This window comes from Chaetodon auriga, chromosome 13, assembly GCF_051107435.1.
Source record: "Chaetodon auriga isolate fChaAug3 chromosome 13, fChaAug3.hap1, whole genome shotgun sequence".
NCBI classification, from domain to species: domain Eukaryota; kingdom Metazoa; phylum Chordata; class Actinopteri; order Chaetodontiformes; family Chaetodontidae; genus Chaetodon; species Chaetodon auriga.
The window spans coordinates 5,680,414-5,702,697 of NC_135086.1; the positions used below are offsets into that span (position 1 = coordinate 5,680,414).

Consider the following 22,284-nt stretch of genomic DNA (forward strand, 5'->3'; position numbering starts at 1 on the left):
TGAGTGGCGCAGAAGTGCTCGGCACAGCAGTTTGACTGGGTTTGGGATGCAGTGAGGTGCGTGAGCTGATGTTAGGTGTAGCCATCCAATGTTGTTGGCCTAATCATGTAATAAAAGGGGCATAAATGCTTTGAAGTCCTAAATGCAGTTGTCAGTTTCTTTGAAGGCAAATAGTAATTGTCATGTTCACTGCCTCACAAATCAAATCTTCTACACATGTTTCCTCCTCCCTGAAGTCAAAGTCTGTGCCCTCCCTGTTACATGCACGCACGCACTCACACATGCATGCACAACCACACACACACACACACACACACACACACACGCGCACACACACACACACACACACACACACACACACACACACACACACACACACGCACACACACACACACACACACACACACCACAACAACCTTTACGGCTGCCTTGATCTGCTCGCTATACAGGAACTGCTGGGCCCTCCACCCTTTCATGCACTGCTTCAGTCACCCACATCTGGAGTTGGTCAAAGTCGTGAGGTCCCCAGGGAAAGATTTTGGTGGCCCCCCAAAAGAAAAGTCCAATTCTGTCACTTCCTGGAGTCCATGAGGGAGTAAAAATGACCAGACACCTCTCTGCAGAGATGCACAGATCCTTTGAACCCTTCCATACTGTGTCCTTATGAGTGTCCATGCATGCTGCACAAATGGAAACTGCTGATCAAGAGCTAATATCATTGTCCTTGATTTGTGTATAAGATCTTCACAGGTGATCCAATTGTGCTTCATAATGTATTTCAGAAGAGCATTGTGACAAACATGAGGCTGTGAATATCAAAATTGCTTCACATTAGAGTTGCTGTGGTATCAACAGTCAGTCCTTGTTACATTTACCAGACCCTCTATAGTTTTTTCTGCCTTTTATATTCTGTCCACACCTTGTGTCTGTGTATGCACTTACACTTAGCTGCATGTGTGTGTCCTTTGGAATGGGTGTGTCTCAGGGGAGTCCATTCTGGCTCCAAGTCGTAATAAAGGTAGGTTTTCCATAACATGATGAAGCCTCCTCCAGGCTACAAATCCCTTCTTCCCAGTCATTTGAATAGTGAGCTGGTCCCACTAGATGTTATCCCCCCCTTGAAGTTCAAACTCATGTTAAATGACTTCCTTGTTCCTGTGCAATCTTTTTGACTATGGTGTTGAAAACCAGGTGACTCGCCCTCGGGCGAGGCTTTATAAAGTCACATCCTGCATGCTGCATGAGATCCTTGTGGGCTAGCCTTGTCTCAGACTTATGTCTAAGAGGTTTATCAGCTCGTGCCTCGGAGATTAGTCAGTGCTTACTATCAGGATGATTGCGCTTCAAACTGTACTTTTCGAGCCAATTTAGTGGCTACTTACGCCTCTTAAAAATGCAAGACTAGAAATGAAAACCTCACCAGGGTGCTTAAATGAATACATAACTTTATTTAAATAAATGCTTTGTCATAACAAAAAAAGACAAAGGTTAAAAGAGTACATAAATTACAAGTTGAATAAATATTACACAGTGATATTCACTTTAATAATTTGAGATTTTTTGTCTTTTTTACTTATTTGCCTTATGTAGTTCCAAATACTGACCATTTTATTTCCCACTGTCCTCCTGCCACCGATGGGTCTATTTCACAAGCCAGTGAACACCAAATTATGAAAACCAATTGTGTTGTCTCATTACATCCAGAAAGTGTTATGTACTCAGAAAAAAAGATGTACTGTAGTTACTGTACTACTGAAGTATGACATGTGAATATGAGTTTTAAACCAAGTAGGAGGTGTGAAACCTGAGGAAGCAAACAGGTGAGGGGAACAGGAAGCCATTGACGCTGACTTTTTTAAGCCTGAACCTCAACCTGCAATCCAACCCGAACACTGAAGTGTTCACACACTTGATTGATCCAGACAGTGAACGTCCCACATATCAGATATTTCATTGTTTTTTACTTAAAAGTATAAAAGCAAAGTGAAACCTGATATGTCTGCTTCCAGTATTGCATCCCCCAGATTTCCATGACTCCTGGTAACTGTCTTGCTAACTGTATCTAATGTCATGCAATTGGTGACCCCATATCGGGGAAGTGGCTAGGCCCTGATTATGACCACTGCCCATGGCGCTCGCTCTTCCTCCTTCCATTCTCCGCCGTCTCTTTTTCCCCTCTCTATCTCTGTGCAATTGGCCATGAGAACATCTCTAGCTGTGTGTTACTTTCAATCTATTTTTCCCTAAAAGATGTTGCTGTATTGGAGGTCCCGGGCATGGGCTGCACAGCCCCTGTCAACATATATTACCTCAAAGCACCACCTTTAAAAGGTAAGCACAAGATAACACAACATTTAGCTTTTGTGGCAGTTTTTTTTTTCTTGTTTTTTGTTTTTTTGTTCCACTAACTTCATGATACCACATCTTAGGACGTCGTTGTGTGTCAATATCAATAGTGAGTAACTGAAATAAGTGCAAGCTGCTTTTTTTCGAAAGTGGTAGTGAGGGATTTGGTGTTGGAAGTGGGACAAGGAGCCTTGATAATATATTCACAACTGGAAGCCATTCAGGATGCACATATCATTTCTCTTTTGTTGCAGTGAAGGAAATGGTATATTTACCTCCAAACATCCTTGGGCTTCCCCTCTCTGGCAATCATATACATTGGCATTCACATGAAAAAGCAAGAATCTTAGCTTATTGGTTGTCAAAGAAAGAGAAGAGGGAGGCGTAACTGACTGCAGTTACACAGCAGTTCCTCGCACATCGTTCTCGTCCAGAATTGCCCCGAGGTACAGGTGGAGATTACAAATGGATGTCTGACACCATTTACAGGACCTACCATTCATTGTTCTTCTCTTAATATGAACTAAACCTAGACCTCTTGATTGTTGTATCAAGTATCAGCCCCAGCTGGGGGGTGTCTGAAAAAGGAAATTGCCCCCCTGTGATATCCATGTCACTTTCACGTCACTATTTAAATGTATTTGCATGTAGGAAGGCACTGTGACTTGCACACCGAGAGAGAACTAAATGACCCTGTTATGATCTGCAACCTTTTTGTTTCCATCATGCTCCCCTCAGATGAAGGTGTGTAACCTTTGTATGGAGGCATGTACGCAGAAGGGTTCCAGAGGGTTAGCTTCTTTGACTGCCCTGTCGTCAAATGACTCCTGACAGGCTACAAGGACCTATTCAAATTCTTTACAGGCTAAAATCTTTTTTTTTTTTCCCAAGCACAATTACAATGTTGTCATACTATGTTTCTACAGGAAGAACAACATTCAGTAACTATATTTAAAAGTAATGTAATACACCATGGTTACACTGTAGTAGCAGTACTGAGGGGAAACCACTTGCTAAAGGAACATGGCTCAAAAGTGGGCGGTCTTTACTTCACTGAAGGCAAAGAAAACAGCACAAACAAAACCATACAAAACTACACTTCACACAACTGAATCAGAGAAGCAACTGGCCTGACTGGCAAGTTTGATTATGCACTCAACTCCAAAGATCGAAGTCAAACTTGAGTCCCATCATTTAAGCTGAAAACACTTATCTTTATTTCACCGGTAGAGTCAGTGCTCTCTAAGCTCTGTGTCGCCCTGCATGGCAGTGTCTGTTTAAATAGGCACAGTTGGCATATCAGGCTAGCTTCATTGTCGAAGAGCCACTTACATAGGTTCATCTGTGACGATCTGCTTACTCTTTTGTTTCCAAACGCTATAGCGTGTCCCGAGACATACATCGGTTATAGAGAAGGCCAGCCCCAAGACCACTTCAAGCGCTAGCAATACTTGTTGTGACAAAATCAAACAAAAGAGACAGAAAAAAAGGACATTCTTTTTTTGTAATAGGCTCACTCCATCATACACCAACACAGGCTGATACATACCACACACTCGCACTGTACACATACACACATTCATACACGCATCATTTTGTGAAGTTACACATATCAAAGCAGGTTCCCCTATTCATAAGTGCTCTGACAGAACCACATACCCAGATAGAGTCAACTGTTACAGCATATCCCTATCTATTGTTTCTTTTTTTTTCTTTTGGAAAACAGACAAAAAAAACCAAATTACTCTGCCAATCCTCAGTTCCACAGCGGCATCATGTTCCACAGCCTAAAACTGATCTGTTTTCAATCAATGTGCCTGATACTTTTTGCTTCTTCACAATGATTTCGTGTTAATTTTACATCATACAAAGTGTTGTATTGAAACCCCAAGCTTCTATAAAAATATATCCATTGAGTGCATATATTTTCATGGATCTGCAGCCAGCGGACCTGCCTCATACGAGGGGTCTCATGAGCGACAGTCAAGGGATCTAGTGAATCTTCTGGGACTTTTCCCCTCATTCGGAGATGAGTGCTTGGTCAACAACAGAAAAGAAAAGAAAAAAAATACAGGTGTCTTTTTTTCAGCCTGTTCTTTCGTTTGGATTTTTTTCTTCCATTTTTTTTTTTTTCAATTTGAAAAAACAAAATTCTTGAAGTGAACGGAGGGCGGAGCATACAGGTGTGATTCAGAAAGGAGGCGTGGGCCCTGGGTCACGTGGTGGTTAGGGGTGGGGGGGTGGGGGTCGAGGATGGTCCGCCCCTTTTCACTCATTGTTGTTGCTGCTTTCCAGGTCTTTACATTGAATGTCCCCTCCGCTGTAGTCCGTGCCAGGGAGCTGAACGCCATACTTGTCCACACACCAGCAGATGCCTCGTTTGCGTCCGCGAGATGGCTTGCACTGCGGGCCAGAAGACAAGGTTATAGTTTTGATGAGAACAGGTAGAAAAGGTGTGGAAGGTAAAGGTCTGCTCACACCAGAAAGTGCCAACATTTATTGCCACGCCTTTGCGAATAGGCAATTAGTTTGGTGATACAGTGACTACTCAAAGCGCTAGTTGGTCAACGGTTGTAGCTGCCAAGCTAATACCTAATATGTTAGCCAGACAGGAACATGCTAGTGCTAGTACACAAAGGCTCTTCAAACCACTTTGCTTGGCAACTGTCAGTTAACAGTTCTCTTTTGTGAAGCTATTTATTCTGCAGCAAAGAAGTTTAAACAAAAGTGAACTTGAAATTGAACTCAACATGAAAGACACTCGCAGGTTTCTAATCCGCTGACGTTAGCGATTCATTTGAAATTAACTGATGTCGGCACAAAATACTGCCATTTTAATTGCTGGTTTAACTAAACCTTGCATGGTGGGGTGTGTTAAGACTTTGCTGAAAAAAACTTACCTGCTTGCGCTTGAAGAATCCTTTTCTGTCACAGTTGGGGAGGTACAAAGACAGAGCCATTACACGAGAAGTGTCCTTCATTCCTTGAATGATTTCATCCAGTTTCCTCCTGCATGCACCCTTTGGGTAAAAACAACAGCACAGGATTAGGATCAAGCAGCACAGTCACTGGAGGTCATTCTGTTTGAGGCTGTTCAAAGACCATTCAAAAGAACTGAAATACAGCCAGTTTGTACTGCTGTCTTTTAGATACAACCACTCGGAGTCACCAAAGTCAGAAAAACACATGATGGCTTTAAGAATGAGACGTGATCAAAGTGACATTGAATACTCACTAACTCAGGCTCATGCTTGTCGATGGGCAGAGGGGAGTAGTCCATGGTGGAGCCCATTGAGCGCAGCTTGCCGAGCTTCCTCTTTGCCTCCTTGCGTAGTGCGTGGACCTTTTTACTGTTCACGATGTCTTTGGGAAGCAGTGGCACTTTAGCTGGCTGCAGCTCCTCTGTAATCTCTGTGGTTATGGCGTCCTCATGAGACTCACGATCTGCACCGGAGAAAATAAAATATGGCTGATCAGCGTCAAATATTCAGCTTTGTTTAAGCTCTGTTTTGGTCTCCACCAACTCTTGAGAGAAATAACTGTATCTTTAGTTGCTAAAAACTTTGTTAGGTATGCCGTTTGGTGCTGGAGGCGAGACTGATGAGAACCATGTGCCAGAAACAAAACAGTTGGCACAAACCAGAACAGTGAGCTGAAAGGTTGCCATTAGACTGAGAGGAAGTAGTTATTTCATAGTTATTTCATCGGTTGTTAATATCAAACTTGGCTAATACAGTGTATTGGATCATAAATGGCAATCAGAATGGCGTTGATGCATAGATTTATTGTAGTTAACAGCAAGATAGAGTCCTGGAAAGGTGATTTGAGGACAGTTCAATGTTTAAGTCAGATATATGGTTATATTTTTGGAAAAAGGGTAATCTGTAATTCAAAGTCTCAAAAGTCCAGCGTCATTTCATGATGACATTTTTGGGAACTAGAATGCACAATTCAGGGCTGTATCATAGACCCAGAATCAAGTATTAATGGTGAACCAGTAAAATGTAGAGACATGGCAAGGCAACAGGCAACAATTTAGTATTCAGTATCTTTATTATAATGCTGATTATTATATGTATCTGCACAAATCCTAAATGTTCTGCAGCTTGTTGCTCCTTCCCACATAAGTACAATACCAGGTGCTTTTCCCGGGGTTTGTGCCACCAACTGTTGCTTCCCATTTGTTTATAAAGGAGGGGAGACTAGGGCTCTGATCAACAGCTGATGAACTCCTACAGCTAACTCAGGGGCTTAAATGGAACTTTCTCACCCAACCCCACCTTCCAGAAAAGTAAAACGTCCATCATGAGGGATGTTAGAGCTGATCTGCCTCCATGAAAACAAGAGACAACCATCTATGAACGACAACTCCTCATTGTCTTCTAATGTTCATTGAAGTCAGACAGCACATATTTGTGAGCATACAGACGTCTACAAGTTGGGAAAACTTCATCACTCGTTGCATGGCTGCCTACACTGTGCCTGGAAAATTTGCTAACACGTTATCTGGACTGCTAAACTTTAACAGGGACTAAGGCCCCTGAGTGTCGTAACTTTACGGCGACGTGTCCCACATTAAAACTGATTCAAATGTCAAGCTAAGGAAAATCCAGTTGCTCTGTGGACTCATATAAATGCTTGTACATTTCTGTCACATTTTATGCACTTCTTCGACGCAGTTCACCTCCCCAAGGGGGCACTGCAGTCTCAGAGATCAGAAAGTCCTTCTTGATAGGATGTTCACAGGTTGAGGTCCCTTATCCTTAACCTAGACCCCCACCCCCACATCCTCCTATCTTTGGGGCTCAGCCTCTTAAGCCTGGACCCCCAGCCAGAGGTTCTTTGAGGCCACAGAAAGAAGCCCTCAGCTCCCCCCTTGGCTTAGCTGTACCATAAGTACAGAGTTATTGTGGGGACTTCGCCAGGCCCCAACCGGCCAAAGCGATGGTGCCAGTGGATGACCCTGGTTATATTTATCTGACAAGGAAACCCGCCGTGGTGCACAGGGCCAGACGCACTGAACCAGGGAGGAATGTTGGCTGCAGACTGTAGGCCAACTGCTGCTGAAAGACAAATCAACTTCCATACTTGTGTTGGGCATGAGAAAATAAGTTGGAAAATATGATTTAACAAGTTGCCATAACTTGGCTGACTGGCCTGTTAGTACACAGCCACCGTAGCGAAAGGCACTGGGATGCAACAAGGACACGAGCTCTGAGAAACTGATGTTCAAAGAGCCTGACACAGCATGAGCGTCTGGAGTCTCTGGGAGGGGAGGGGGGGGCAGGGTGATTACCAGAATTGGGTCTTTGGCTTCTGCGCTGCACTGCCGTCTCTTTGAAATTAATCTCACAACTCATGACTTGGCAGGCCTTGGTTTGTGTTTAGATATGTCCTTGTGTCTCCCAGCTCAGACTACGAGGCTATTACTTGCTATAAATAAATACATCAAACAAGCATTCCTATGTACACCATGCATGTGACCACGGTGGAAAAACTCTTTATTTCTGTTGTACAGTCCAATAATTTCTCAGGGCGCTTGATTAAAATGCCACATATTTGGCAAAGAAATATGCTGTCGAAAATTAGGACTGTTTTCTTTTAACGTGCATTCTTGTTTCGTGTGTAATCTCATTTGAGCATATAAATGGCCAGACTAAGAAAGGTCTGAGCCATGGCACATCAATTATATTCACCTTACAAGTCAGTCACTTTGAGAAAAAAGTCTCTTTAGAGTGTGATGTTAGAAACACGGGACAGGAAAAGTTTTTCATGCCCGTTCTAAAAAATGATGTAGCTTTTGTAAAGACAATGGTGTCTGGCTTATTTTCTCCTACACTCACAAAATCACCAAATTCATCTTTTCTGAAGTGGGCTCTTCAGCGCAGCCACAAAAACTCAGTTTTTCCATGCTCAGGGTACCCAGCTTGTAAAGGAGGCTTAGAGGGTCTGTGTTTAACTCCTGAAACTCAGCCAAGACGCTGGACCGGAGCCAAGTGAGCCAAGTCATGTGCAGCTCTTCCATTCAGCAGAGCCTAAAGCTGTGTTGCTATCTCTCTCTCTCAGCTCGAGCTAAAGATTTCATTAGGACGAGAGGAGCGGAGTAGCCAAAGGAGGTGCACCTGATACTTCTCTGTTTAAAAATTAACATCTGCGCACAATTATGCTTCATGAATATCCCAAGTTTCTTACAGGCAACAGTCCAAGCATGAAAGATAAGCTACCTCTTCTTTGGAGTTTTCTCTCCACTGGATCTTTAAGACTATAATAATACCATTTAGATAGCAAAAAAGCCAGGACAATAGATTATCTCATCTTTCATTGGATTTCCCAGCATTACACCACTTCTGTTATGTCCTGCCTTTGATTAAGCCAGTCTCTGCACTGCATCTGAAATTACATCTTTACAAGATGTAAGAGAGGAGTGAATAAAGGTGCTGTTTAATCTCAACAGGGGGTAGGACAAGATAATGTGGGGATAAATGAGCCTGAGGGCCTGCGTCATATAAAACACCAGGTTAGTAAACCATCCTTCAGCCTCAGACTGCCTCCGCTACTTAATATTTGAAAGCAAGGTCATGGCCTGATAACCCTGCAGTTTCTGGAGCAGAAAGGGAGGTGTGAACAAACCAATGGAGTCGTGCAGCAGCACAAAAGTTAGGTCCTGATGACCAAATGTGCATTGGTTACAGAGGTTTTCCAACCTTACAGCAAATTGCTTTTATGTAGCAAAACAATAAGCAGATAAAATGAAAACATTATTTTCACCAGAGTAAAACATTATGGCATGGATGGCCAGTTACATTTTCATGAAGTGGCGGTTTTGATCCATCAAATCCAATAAGATACACCCTCTGCACATGACTTGACAGCAGTGCAAAACGCCCAGTTACATGTGAAGACTGAGAGATTGACGACTGAAAAAGGCTCCATTCCAAACCAGTCGGTCAGGAAGAAAATATGCACTTCTGTCCATGATTTTGTTTGACCACCCCCAAGAGTAAAGGAATTATGTTTGGACCCTTATGTCCTGTTGTTTCGATGGAATTTCTGTTGTTCGCCCTTGTTCATGGTCTCAGTCAGCTTCTGAAAATGCAGGAAATAACTCTTCCCATGGTATTGTGCACACAGAAAATGTTCATTGCAATCAAAAAGTTTCCTGCTTTTCTGAATGCATGGTATAAATAGCAACAAGAACAATTCAAGGATTATAAATCACAAAACAGGACTTATGAGAGGATGCAAAATCTTTCCAAGGGGGAAATGCTGCTGTAGGTAAGCAAACTGCCTGGCCTGTTTACAGCTTCCGCAGAGCAAAGAAATGCTCAATCCATGCTGCAAGCAGGCCTGTGAAAAGTGAATTATCAGAGCAAGGCACCCGGCTCCTCTACTGTACATTCCTAATTTTGGTCTGAGGTCTCATCTTACATCTGGGTTTGGGTTTTCAACAAGCCACACGGACGGACGCAACCTCTTTTTGGGTCACCATCACCGCAACACAATTGCTGGGTGTGACGATGTTCAAACTCCCCAGTGGCAGAAGCAGCTATTTTGGCGAGAGTCGAGCGCTCCTGGACGGACAGAGCTGGTCCCCAAGCGGCATGAAAAGAAACTTCACAGTGGGCGAAGAAGTAACTTCATGATTAATTTGGGATCAACACTTTTCTTTGTGGGGTTTGCAGCATGATGGTGTGAATCATAGCACACCCAAGAATGAGCAAACTGCCTGTTTATGTAACGTGATACTGTATGCACAGAACGCCATTTGAAGTAAAATATTTTTGATATTGAATGTTTTTTCTTAAGTGTTTTGGAGTAAGCACGATTCAATGCCAAAGATGAGCTTACCTACCATGACAGGTAACAGTAGAAGGTTCATTTGTCTCACATTCTTGGAAACACAAACATTTCAGAGAAGTCACTGGAGCCTCTATTGTTTTCTGAGAAAGGCTGAGAGGCCCATTTTTCACTCTGCTCACGACTGGAAATTAAAAAAAAAACTCCTCTGTAGACATAGTGAGGCGATTCCGGCCCTTTCTCGCGCCACGCCAGCATGTAACCAAGTATTGGAGGTGAGATTACAGTACACAGGTCAGGTGTGCTAATCTAAACATATGTGACATCATTTTAAAGCCCAGCATGTGGTCATCCCTGCCTTTTTTGAATCACATGCTGCTGGTATAGAAAGACTATAGTGAGTGCTGATTTGTTTCACAGCTGTTGCCACCAACAGGCTAGGTGTCAGTGACCAATAAGCTGTACAAATACCACTGTAAAGTTTTACAGGGCGAAATCAGGCAAGTGTGCCAAAGCGGTTATGAGTTTGCCAGCGACAGCTCCACTGTTGTAGAGTGTGATCACGCGGTACCTCAAAAAGCTATGGCAAAACCAGTTCTACATCAACGGTATCACTGTCATATCCAAGAAACTGGGTTCTCCACATTTTCTTGGCGTCACATTTTCTATGAATTGCATGCTTTTCTTCAAGTCCTGACAAAATGACCTTTCAAATAATTCTCCCTAGCACCTGCAACAGATCAGTTGCAGCATGCTAAGCTTTCACTGCACTGTCTCAGATGTTCAAGGTGAGACGGATGGGGAGCCAAATGCTGTCTTTCCTTTCGCATGAGTCCATCATGAAGCTGCCGGGCAGCTGGGACCACACGTGACCAGAGCTATATCTAACGTGGCATGTCTGTATGAGCACACAACGTCCACAGCAGACAGAATATGGTGGCTGGTTGTCATTAGTCTAAGTGAACAGTCAGAGGGAATCAGACTTTTACCACTCGCTTGAGTTTCCCCACTACGAACCAACAACCAGCTGTGTCAGTGAAGTTGCGGACATGGAAAAAGCAGATGGCAATTCTCAAAGTCGGGTAGCTTTTAAAAAGTATGTGATGACAAGTGATTCTGTACGGCGCTTAGAAATGAGAAGGCAACACTGTGACCATACATAAGTGAAGTTCTCTGGCAAACATTCAGCATCAGAAGTCTGCAGTCGCTTGACTTAAGATTGTAAATATCGATGACAAAGACATGTGACATGAGAAAAACCACTAACAATTCAAAGTGTCGCTGTGGCTGAAATAACTGTGCATCTGCACACATGCAAAGAGCCAAGACAAATGTAAAGTATTAAAGTTGTCAGTAAAGGCACCAGGTTTCCTGTTGCTATGCTAATAAGGGGGGGTATGGTATTTCTGTCCTCTGTGTGTGTGTCTATATGTGTGTGTGTGTGTGTGTGTGTGTGTGTGTGTGTGTGTGTGGAGTATTCTGGATTTGGAACCACTCCCTAATCATCTTTTGTTTCTTGGCAAAGAGCAATCTGTTAAAACATAAGGCCCTTTCAGAAGCTTGAAGGACGAGGGGCCTGCTGCTATGAAGTCATATCTGTTGGCAAGCTTTCCAGGGTCTGATTCACTCGTAGGGGGGCTAACAAAGTCTGAGTGCCCCCAAAGCACATACCACCTCCTGTGCCTTACAATCCAAACAACTCCTGGGATCACTGTGCAGGAGCAAAATGTGAATTAATGCACCGCTGGGACCTGAACCCAGACACAGAGTGATGGCCAGGACATGAGCAGTATAGAAGGGGAGTGGGGGTCTGAAGGATAGCAAAGATTCCTCTCTCCCATTGTTTGGCTGCCCCAGTCAATATTTAGTAGGCTGCAGCTCTCATGGCCTGCCGAGTGTCGCGGACACTTGAGCTCCTCCTCCCTGTGTTTGCCTTGCTCAGCTGGTGCAGCACGCAGACAGCTGCAACCCCACACCACAGGAAACCAGAAGCTCACCTCACCAGCGCCCATCCGAAGAGCTGTTTGACAGAAGGCCCTTCAGAGCAAAGAGAGAGCCAGAGGCATTCTGCTGAATCACTGCGTTGTGACTGAGCGCTCATGCAATGAATGCACCGCCAGAGGCAGGAAAAGATGCTCTGATTACCTCTGTGGGCCAACAAAGAAGTCAGGTTCTGTGCATGTGTGTGCACGCGTGCGTGTGTGTGCGCGCGTTCAAAGACATAACTGCCCGAGGTGCCATCACTCACAACAATCACACAATACACACCCAGACACCCACACAGCCCCGCCCAAGTATACATGTGAGCAAACACCCTCTCTCTCTCTCTCTCTCTCTCTCTCTCTCTCTCTCTCTCTCTCTCTCTCTGTCACACACACACACACACACACACACTGAAAACACACACGCAACCGATCGCCCACCTTTGCTTCATTTCAGTTCGCGATCAACGCTTTGCAAAACAGAAGGTCTGCTGGGTATTTTTGGAACAATGGCATTCATGGACAAACCGCGTTGTGTCATTAAGAGGAGAGGTGAGGGCTGCTCACTGGGTGCAAACAGCCTAATGACTCTGTCAACAGCCAAAATGAGCCCAGTGGTAGTCCATTTTATAGAATGAGGCGTGTAGCCAAAACCTTTGTGGTTACCACAGTCTACTTATCTAGTTGATGACAAGCTGCTAAAACTCTGAGTGACAGTGAACCTCTCACCAAGAAATGTCTTAAATCATTCACGGCTAATTGGCTCAACTCTGTCTGTCTCCCTATGTCTGTCTCTCTTTCCTCCGTCTCTCTCTCACGCATGCAGGTTTAGTGGTAATTCGACTCTGAACGCCACACAAGGGGTAGCCAGAAGACCCAAATCTGTGTGAAACACCGCTCAACCAGGACCCGAAGTTTCTGGAGCGGCACCTCTCTCCTTCTCATATAATCTATGAAGTGCTTTTCCCTCCTGTCCGGACAGATTTCATGTCTCAAGCAGTCTGGTGCGAATGATATTGGAAAGGCGCAAAACAGAGAAAATGGCACGAACGCGTAATGCGCGCTGGTGTGGGGATGGAAAATAGTGTGGTTGACAGACACTTGTTACAGCAGGATATTAAAAGCAGCAATTTTAAGAATAAGCTCCACTTTATGGCGTCCAACAGTTTTCCTCTCATATCCCTAAGGTAAATAGTCGGTCATCTGGTGCGCAGACCGCTTTTCATAAAGTTTGTCACTTGGTGAAACCACCGAAGAGAAACGCGCTCAACAAGCCGCGCTGCTTTGAAATGTAAATAGTCAAGAAAGGGGACTGCCTGGATCCCTATCAGCCTCTCCTGGCTCTTGCCGCGCCGCACTGTGACAGCCACTGTCCCGCACTTATATGATCAAATCAGCCGGGACACGGCATGTGCGTATGCACCTCAGCGGAGCGCCGAGCCGCCCGCAACAGATGAACCGGCACCAAGGACAGTGTTGCTTCGCCCCGTGTTATGAATATGAAGATTCATAATGAGCCGCCTAACACAGCAGTGTCATCTCAGCCAGCTGGATGAGGAGACATTCCGAGGCGCATTTCTGTCCCTACAAAGACCCGAGGGCAGAAGAGGAATAAGCTCCTGCAGCCAGTTTAATCAAGGCAGTGGATAAAAGTTAATCAGATGGCACCTCAAACCATCTGTCAAACAAACGGTCCGTCAGAGAGCACTGGTGCCGGCTACTCACGCTCTACGGTGGCTCCTTAGGTGAGGAAAGGGAACCACCTGGGGTCCCAGGACGAGGAGGCAGCAGGAGGAATGTGATCGATAATCAAATTATTTTATCATCTATCATGAAAGAGACTCAGCTGGGCTTTTATCTGTCCCCGCTATTCACTATTCAACACACAGTGGATCCCCACATGGGACAAGATCTCAAACCCTGGTCCTCAGAGGAGAGGGGAGACCCTGCCGTCCTTGATGCGTTTAGACCCGCAGGCACATTTTCAACTCATCGTTTGGTCCCAAGCATGCATTCAGTCAGCCAGCCGGTGCGCGTCTTACCTATGGGCGGGTGAGCAGGTTTGTATCCTTTCTCGTTGGTGCACACTCCCCTGCCGTGGAGAAGGGCGTGCAGGGGTTTCTCCTCCCCGCTCCTCGGCAGGCAGCGGAGGCCCTGGGTGCACGTCCCGGTGTAAACGCCGCACGCCTGTCCCTCAGACAGGGCGCACGTTAGGCAGCAGCCGCAGCCCGGCTCCTTGACCAGCTGGCAGCCGACCGGGACCGGAGGGCACATGGACAGCGCCTTCTGGTCACAAGGCTCGCACGGCACGTATGAGCCTAAGCACCCCGACAGCCCCAAGATAAATGTCACCAAGAGGCAAAAACTCAGAAACATTGTTGGTGTTCTCTTCAGTTATAGCATAAACCTCAAATGCGAAGAGGAGGGGAAAAAGTAGACTGGTCTAATGAGCACAATGCCTCAGTCAGATAATCCGATTTTTAAAGCTAAAGCCAAGAGTCTTTATCCAAGAGTGTTGCTATCTATTTAAAAAAAACATTCATTACAGGCTTTGCGCCGTGCACCGCGCAAAAGCGTTCAAATGAACTATTTCAAATATATGTGCTATTTCTCCCGAGATATTGTCCTCTGCAGCAGCAAGGCAGTCCCTTGCACAAAATCTCAATTTCTCTCCCCTTCAGTTTGGACTCCGGTACTTTCTCCACCACAAGTTTTCTGAGCAGACTGATCAGCTTGAGGGCTGCCTTGCCTTTTTAAAAACAGCCGAGCCCAAACCCCTGACTATGAATACGCTAAACAGCAGGGAAGGGAGGCGCACTTGTTCCACGGCTTGGCAGGCGGCCAAACATTTTTTTTTTTTTTCAGCAGCAGGAGGATCGCTCTTTCACCCTGAAGGCTGAGCTGATGCCGAGGTGCAAGAGGCAACGGCAGACAGCAACGCACCCCTCATCAGAACAGTCCAGCAGAGCGCTCCTCAAAAGCTGCAGGCTTTCACTGCGCAGAGATCCGCAGCTTCAAACTCCCCAAAACATCTTTGAACTGCTGCGCAGAACATGGCACATTTAGCAACATCACCAGCATGTCAGGCAAGCTCTCTTTTTGGGATAAGATACATCTCCAGGAGATTCACAGAAACAAATTGTCCAAGATTAGAAAGCCTCTTCACAAATGGCGCTTAATCCAAGAAAAGTCTTGAAATCGTGCGCATTGTCTCCCGCCCTGACAGCTCACTGGCTCCCTGAGCGAACGTAGTTCCTGAACAGAAACCAATGTGCGAATTTCAGATTAATGGATTTGAAAACATCTGAAGCTTTGATTCGAGTCTCAAGGAAAAATCATTTTTCTTACATCATGATTCTTCCGCGGCCATAAAAAATAAATCATCGGTAACCCCCCACCCCCCCACCCCCCCGCTTGAGTCATAAGTGCCTCATTGTCACGGGTTCAATGGAATATCCTTAGTAAGGAGAAGCAGGACGGAGAAAAGCTGCGCTGCATTCATGACTAAAACAGAAAAAAAAAAGTTTAAACGCACCGGAACCACCACGTGTGATCATTACTGAATCACTCATTTTTGTAAAGGTGGGGGCAGGAAATGTAATTATGTTTCTAATTTGCAGCATTTCCACGTTTTTTTTTTTTCTAGCATGGCTAAGACAGAGATACCTGCTCCGGTCTGTAAGACACCTTTACAACCTGCACCTGTTGCTTCCATTGGACACCATTTGTGTTACAAATGGAGCCTGAAGCAAAATCCAGCAACATGCCCCCTTTCTGTCTTTCTCTCTCCCTGTCACACACACACACACACACACACACACACACACATAAAGAGAGAGACAGTCATGTGCAGAGAAGAGAAAGACACAGAGAGAAAGGGGGGAAGGATGTCACGAACTCTGAGTTTCGAGGCAGCAGCCTGACAACTTAAGTGCAACTGGGCTCTATTATTTTATAGCCTGTATGCAGAATAACGCCTGATTGCTTCAACGTGTGCTCTGCTTGCACCACATATGCACTCTAAATCAGCCCAGCCGGGGCTGTTATTTCCATCCCTGCAGCTTTCAGGGGCAGATTTTTCTTCTTTAAGTAATAGCGTAGTGTCAGGAAGTTATATCTGTTGTCTTTCCCATATCCACTCACAGCTTGATAAACAGTCACTGTCATTCCCTAAATGTGGCTCTTTCACCTAACCCTGCATTTGCAGGCTGAGGATCCATAGAGAAGTGATTTACTCACGTTAGTCTAGCAGTTGGCCACTAGAAGGCACTGTTAACAATGATAAGCTCTGTGGAGGAGCTCGCTCACATGTCCTCTGTATATATTAAAGTCATCAGAGAAATGACCACACTAATTGATAGATTCATGCCATCGTAGCCATAATAGCATAATATAGGACTAGAGTGTACGTTGCCATTGTAATGAACACATGAATCCAGATACAGAGCTACTGAAGTATTTATTTTCTACCAAAAAATGTTCTCCATGGAATTAGTGAGTGGATAATTACATAATCTCACTTATATGAAATTGAATTCACATGGGCATTTCTAATTTCTTTGGAATATCTCTCATAAATGGGGTTTGTTTTCACCTCAACATTAGTGTGGCACATGTTTAGTGTTTCCTTTACTTCAATTCAGCCATGATTCTATAAAACTTGGTTTACAGAGGATGTCGAAGGGTTCCATAACCACTGTTTACATATCTGGACTGTTTTTTTTCCATGGCTTTCCCTCTGGTTTCCCTGACATGCCTCCATCCATGCTATCACTTCCCATCTCTTGCATTCAAGGGTAAACATCTGGAGCGGACGGAGATTTTTTTCAGAGTTTGACACAAAGGGACAGGGCCTGAAAAAAAAAAAAAGGTTGTCACAAATTAATCCAGTAGCCGCAGAAACTGCACAGGGTGAGCTGTGATGGTTAAACTTCTCACCAGCCAGCACCAGAGCGAAGGACTGTGGTGAGTCTAGTGTTCCCTCCAAAACCAACAGGAGCGGCAAAACCCAGCAAGAGCAAACTAAGACATAAATCTGAGCTCCTTTGGCCAAACCCGAGCAGCGATAATGAACAAGGATTAAGACAGTAAAGCAGTGTGGATTAATGCTGCATCAACCAAATGTCAGCTGGGCATGAGACGACGGTGCAGAGAGAGGATGACAAATTATGAGGAAAGTATGTTCCCAACATGAGTTCCAGTTAAGGATGTAAAATATTATACATGCTATCATCACAGAGGGGACACAGTGTTCCTGTTCTGTTCTCGTTTTTTGCTCAATGCAAATCTCAATTCCCCAAAGATCAGTTCATGCATCAATCCACCCGCTCCTCCCTCTGTCCCACCCTCCTTCTAGCTGTGCACTTAAAGGAACAATAACTAAATTTGCAGCATCAAAGTGCAAATTCCTGGTGACTAAATGGTGTTTTTGGGTGGTGGCAAAAACACAGAAAACTTCTTGTAAAAGCCCAAACACTCGTCACCTGGCGCTGCAATTTCCCAGCCTCCTCCTACTCAAATGCTGCCGTTTTCAGCAATGCAGCTGAAGTCCAAGTCGTGTCATGAGTCAAGCTCTACCACTGCTGGCACATTTCAAGTAGAGATCAGCAAAGGTCAAAGATTAATTTGAATGGTGAAAGACAAGCCTGCATTTGCTGCCATCTAGCGTGGTGTTTGACCTCTTCACAACACAAACGTTGTTCTATGCTGCAAGTTGGCTTCAGTGATGCCGTGGTTTTACGAACAGATGCATCAATCCACTTTTTGTCAGTTCTGATACTTGAATTTGGATTCCTACCGATGCAGAGCACTGATCCATTGGGAAGTTGAATGCTTCACTGTGTGGAAAAGGCTGAGATCATTCTTTCATGTGTAAGGCAACATAAGGCTCCACTTCCTAACTCTGCAAAACACAAGGTGACAAATGAACACATAGATATACATTTACTCAACGGTTATTTATCATTAAAAGAATAATCAATGGTGCACCAGCAACTTGTAAAAACAGGTATTACAGTTCAAGTGGAAACCTCCTACATGCAGCAACAAAACCGATGAAAAACTGCTTCAAATGAGGACAAAATGTGAACGTTAAATTGCAATGAAGTCACAAACACAAGCAGTATAAACAAGTAACAAACAATTTAATGAAAAGAAGGACGAAAGTCTTTGCATCTAAGCAGCAAAGAAGTGAAATTAATAGATCAGCCCTGTTGTCAAGATATCTGATCTAGCTATTCAAGTCAGTACTGGACTAATATCTGATATCAGCATCGGATTGGTTTTAAGAGCATCAAAGTTGAGCTTACCTCTGGAAGCAGGTGGTTTCACTGCTCTCCACAGTCGACTGAGGACAACTTCGGCAGCAGAGAGTGATGCCAGACTTCTAACTGTAACAAATTGATTTGCTGCGCTTATAAACATGATCGTCCTGCAGTCACCTCCCCAAAATCAACACTGAACCCGCTATGATCCAAAATTACAATGGTAGCTGAGGGGAAAAGTGACAAGCATGCTGGATCATTAGCCCTGGTTAAAAAATACCCCAAAATACAAGAATGTGATATTTCGGTGTAGAGTTTCGGTCAACTTGCAGAGCAACTAGCCACAACTGGATTAATCTGAATCCCTGCACCGTGTATATCTTGTCATTTTATTCTTGCAATTCGGAAACTTGTGGGCACTTGTTTCCTACTGCTCCTCCAGCTCGAACACACGCTACACGGAAAGCTATCCAAAGCCTCGCACATGCAAACAAACGATGTGCAAGATGCCCCAGAAGTAGCGGCTTCTTTCTGTGTTTACTTTCAGTCCGACTTGGAGACAAGCGTTTGGAACATTTCATGTAAGAGACAGTGATTTGGAAAGCTGCAGGAGGCTCATGCAACTTGCCCCGATATGCATTGTTTTGCGAGTCTTTGAGTCTCAGAATCTTAACAGCGGAGCCACAATAGCCACATTTATGGGAAATACTCCATGAATTGACATAAACAGGAACTATCCTTTAAGGTACATGAGCATACATCGAGAGTTGTTGGAGCTCTGCTTGTGTTTAACTGAATACCAGCAGTCATGGTTTGCGCATTGCTTACTGAACACATAAACCACTGATTTTATTTTGACAGTGTCAGCAATGTCTGCCAAACATGCTAAACTGTCATGTGTGCCATGAGAAGAAACTTGTGCACATATGATGCACAGGGCTGCAGTTGTTGTGTGAGTGTGTGTTTAACTGCACGTTAAAGAGACGACACTTTAGTGTTTAACTCTTGAAATTCATTGTAAATTGAGTGTGCGTGTGTGTATTTGTGTTTTATGTGCTTGCTCTCCCCGTAGATGGAAAATAATGGACAACAGAGAATGCAGCTTGTAATTTTTCTTGTTCCACTTTGTCAAGTCATCACTCCACATATACACAAGAGGAGTGCGTGATACACAAACACTCCTGGGCACACAAACAGTCCCATTTCCAAGGGCATACAGAAAGGTGTTGTTGTGTATATCTGTTGAGACGAGACAGCGCGGCTCCAGGAACGAACCGGTTAGCCGTCTGCATTCTGTCATTTAAACTGTGGAATAAAACTGTCCTCTGCCCGGTCCATGATGTGCATGAAAGTGCACGAAACACAAGCACGTGCAAATGTGAGTGTGCGGGAGAGAACGTAAGGAAGGAAGGAAGGAAGGAAGGAAGGAAGAGATTTGATCAATACTCTCACGAAATGCAGAATAATACAGAAATATGGACAAGGCTGGTTTTAGTCTTTGTGAAAGCAGCGGATGTTTCTGCTGCAAGACGACACTGAACCTGAAATGACTTCATTTGTCTGGGTTTCACTGGAGCACTTTAGTGTCTTATTATGCATAAATGCTGTCAAGAATAAAAATATTGACTTTTTGGGGGCCTGACTATGGTCAAATCTGAACGAACTGTATTGAATATCAGTGCAAAATATGAGCTATTGACAGCTCCAATAGGAAAACATCGATATCAGTATCAGCCTTGAAACACAAAAACTCGGTTTGTAAATGACGAGGAAGAAAGGTCAGCGGTTTAGCTGCATATGTGCGTTGGCTCAGTGAAAGCAAATCCCAACTCACATCTGAAAGGGGAAAAAAATAAATCTCACAAATGCGTTTTGCTTTTCTGAAACAGCACATCGCTCCTGCTCATTTGGAAGCGTGCACAAAGCTTTTAATTCACTAAATAGTGAGAAGTATTCAGCTTGCTCCCGCTTGGATTGCATCTCGCTGCAGTTGACAGTGTTGCTATAGAGGCATTGTCAACAGCGTGGTGAACTTTGTGGCGATGAGCGGCCTGCGGGTTTCCATTAACGTCGAGTCGCCGCGATGTGACCATGAGAAGACCTGCATGATCTCGTAACGTGAGACGGTGCGAAGGCTTATCTGAGCGCTGTGATGGAAACTCTGCAGATCGAGATAAGCTGGCTGTTAAGTGTAAAACCTTACACAAGTGGTAGTCTTTTTATAGTCTATTAACGTATGGTTGGCCTAAAGCATTTCCAAAACAAAGCCCATTCAAACATGAGCACGGAGCCAAAGAGAGACTGAGATGTGGAGTGTGTGAGCAGCATGGGATGGTTTTGCTTTGTGGCCTGGTCCCGGGCCAAACCTTTAGGTTGAAATGGCTAACACTGGGTTTTGTTAAAAGGTGATGTATTTGTGGTTTCTCCTCCCTGCTGCTTCGCTCCTTCAACCTCAAGGATGATTTACTTAATGCCACATTTCTCTTTTCCTCCACCATATTCCCCTATCTTATTCCTCATGCTTGTAATTGACAGGCCACCTTATGCAATCAGCCCAACAAAGGACATTTCTTTTTGTTAATGTGTGGATATGTGGATATGTGTGTGCCTGGAGGCGGCAGACCGGGTCAAAAGTGACTAATCATACTTACAAATATTTGAATTTTTACATCAAGTACTCCTCAAGTATTCTTTAAACACTTCCAAACAATGTCTTCAATTTGTCAGTTTAGGTATTTAGCTAATGCTCTTATCCATAATGTCTTACACTAAGATCAACACTAGAATTCCTCGGCTATAAATTAAACTAAATTCCTCCGCTGGCAACATTTCAAGAAAGCATGGAGTGCAAAACAGCTACGTAGACAGCAAAGCAAAAAATGCTCATTTATCATCAGTATTTGAGAAGTGCTGAGCTGAACTCATATCAAAACTGTGCGAACACGACTTTTAGTTCATTCTACTCTGTAACAGAGTGGTTTTATTAGAATAGCTAGCAGCAAATGTCAGAGTGGACATTGAGAACAAGCAGTCAATTGCATTTATGCATTTATATAAAAATGTCAGTCTAATGAATGTCATAAAATGAAAGGTCTTGGGAAAAAGAAAACATTCCCAAGCAAACTGGGTTCCTGTCATTCCTTTTTGGGGCTAGAGCAAGGCCTGCTGCTTCCATGCCAGCATGCCTGCTCAGTGCCAGCTACTGCGTGGTACAGTAACAGCTCCAGGCAAAAGACTGATAGCGGGCAGCCCAGGTATGTGCCAACCTCTGGGTATTAATGGCATTTTGGACGGCAGGAGACAAGCTGGCTGAACCTCAGTACCAGGACTCTACTGGAGAGCAGATCAAACACATTAACATACTAGCATGATATGCCAGGCTCTGTTTGTGTGTGTGTGTGTGTGTGTGTGTGTGTGCGTGTGTGTGTTGTGAGTTTAAGCCGGCCACAGGGAGACATTATGACAGATGAACATTGAATGGAAATATCATTAAGGAACAGCTATTTAGACAAAACATGATTGAGAGTCTACAGCCATGCTGGCAGCTCTGTGAGGTCGCACTGCGCCACAGAGCTGTGCTGGGAGCTAAATGCTAATGCTAGCATGGCAGCAGCTCACAATGCTATGATGTTTACTACGTTCGCCATGTTTGGACAACACGCGAGCATGCTAACATTTGCTGTACAGACAGGCTGACGTTACCATCCAAAGAGCTGCAAAACTGCTTATTTCATGCTGCATTGTGTGTCCTCTGCAACAGCTGTCCAAACGACAACAAGATGTCCTAAACACGCAATTATGCACAAATGAAAACATGGACTAAACTGCAGCTCTGCTGTAAACATTTCTTCAGATTAGAAACATATTTGACGAACTTTCCCATTAAATTTGTCATT

At 44.3% G+C, this 22,284-nt stretch overlaps 1 protein-coding gene across 1 annotated transcript; it reads right to left on the minus strand.

Moving 5' to 3' along the window:
* Positions 1–2,401: 2,401 nt before the first annotated feature.
* Positions 2,402–15,295, minus strand: igfbp5b (insulin-like growth factor binding protein 5b). The gene is made up of 4 exons (XM_076747225.1): positions 14,168–15,295; positions 5,582–5,790; positions 5,247–5,366; positions 2,402–4,749 (listed from the first exon to the last, which is right to left on the minus strand). Exons 1-4 carry the CDS (start codon positions 14,499–14,501, stop codon positions 4,615–4,617), a joined length of 798 nt encoding a protein of 265 aa, XP_076603340.1. The 5' UTR covers positions 14,502–15,295; the 3' UTR covers positions 2,402–4,614.
* Positions 15,296–22,284: the final 6,989 nt, after the last annotated feature.

Bases quoted from the DNA above. Each gene is read 5' to 3' on its own strand.
- igfbp5b (XM_076747225.1), bottom strand. From the start codon at position 14,501: ATGTTTCTGAGTTTTTGCCTCTTGGTGACATTTATCTTGGGGCTGTCG. The intron at 5,791-14,167 runs GTAAGACGCGCA...TCTCCGGTGCAG, and splicing joins ACCTGCTCACCCGCCCATAG to ATCGTGAGTCTCATGAGGAC. The intron at 5,367-5,581 runs GTGAGTATTCAA...TTTTACCCAAAG, and splicing joins ACAAGCATGAGCCTGAGTTA to GGTGCATGCAGGAGGAAACT.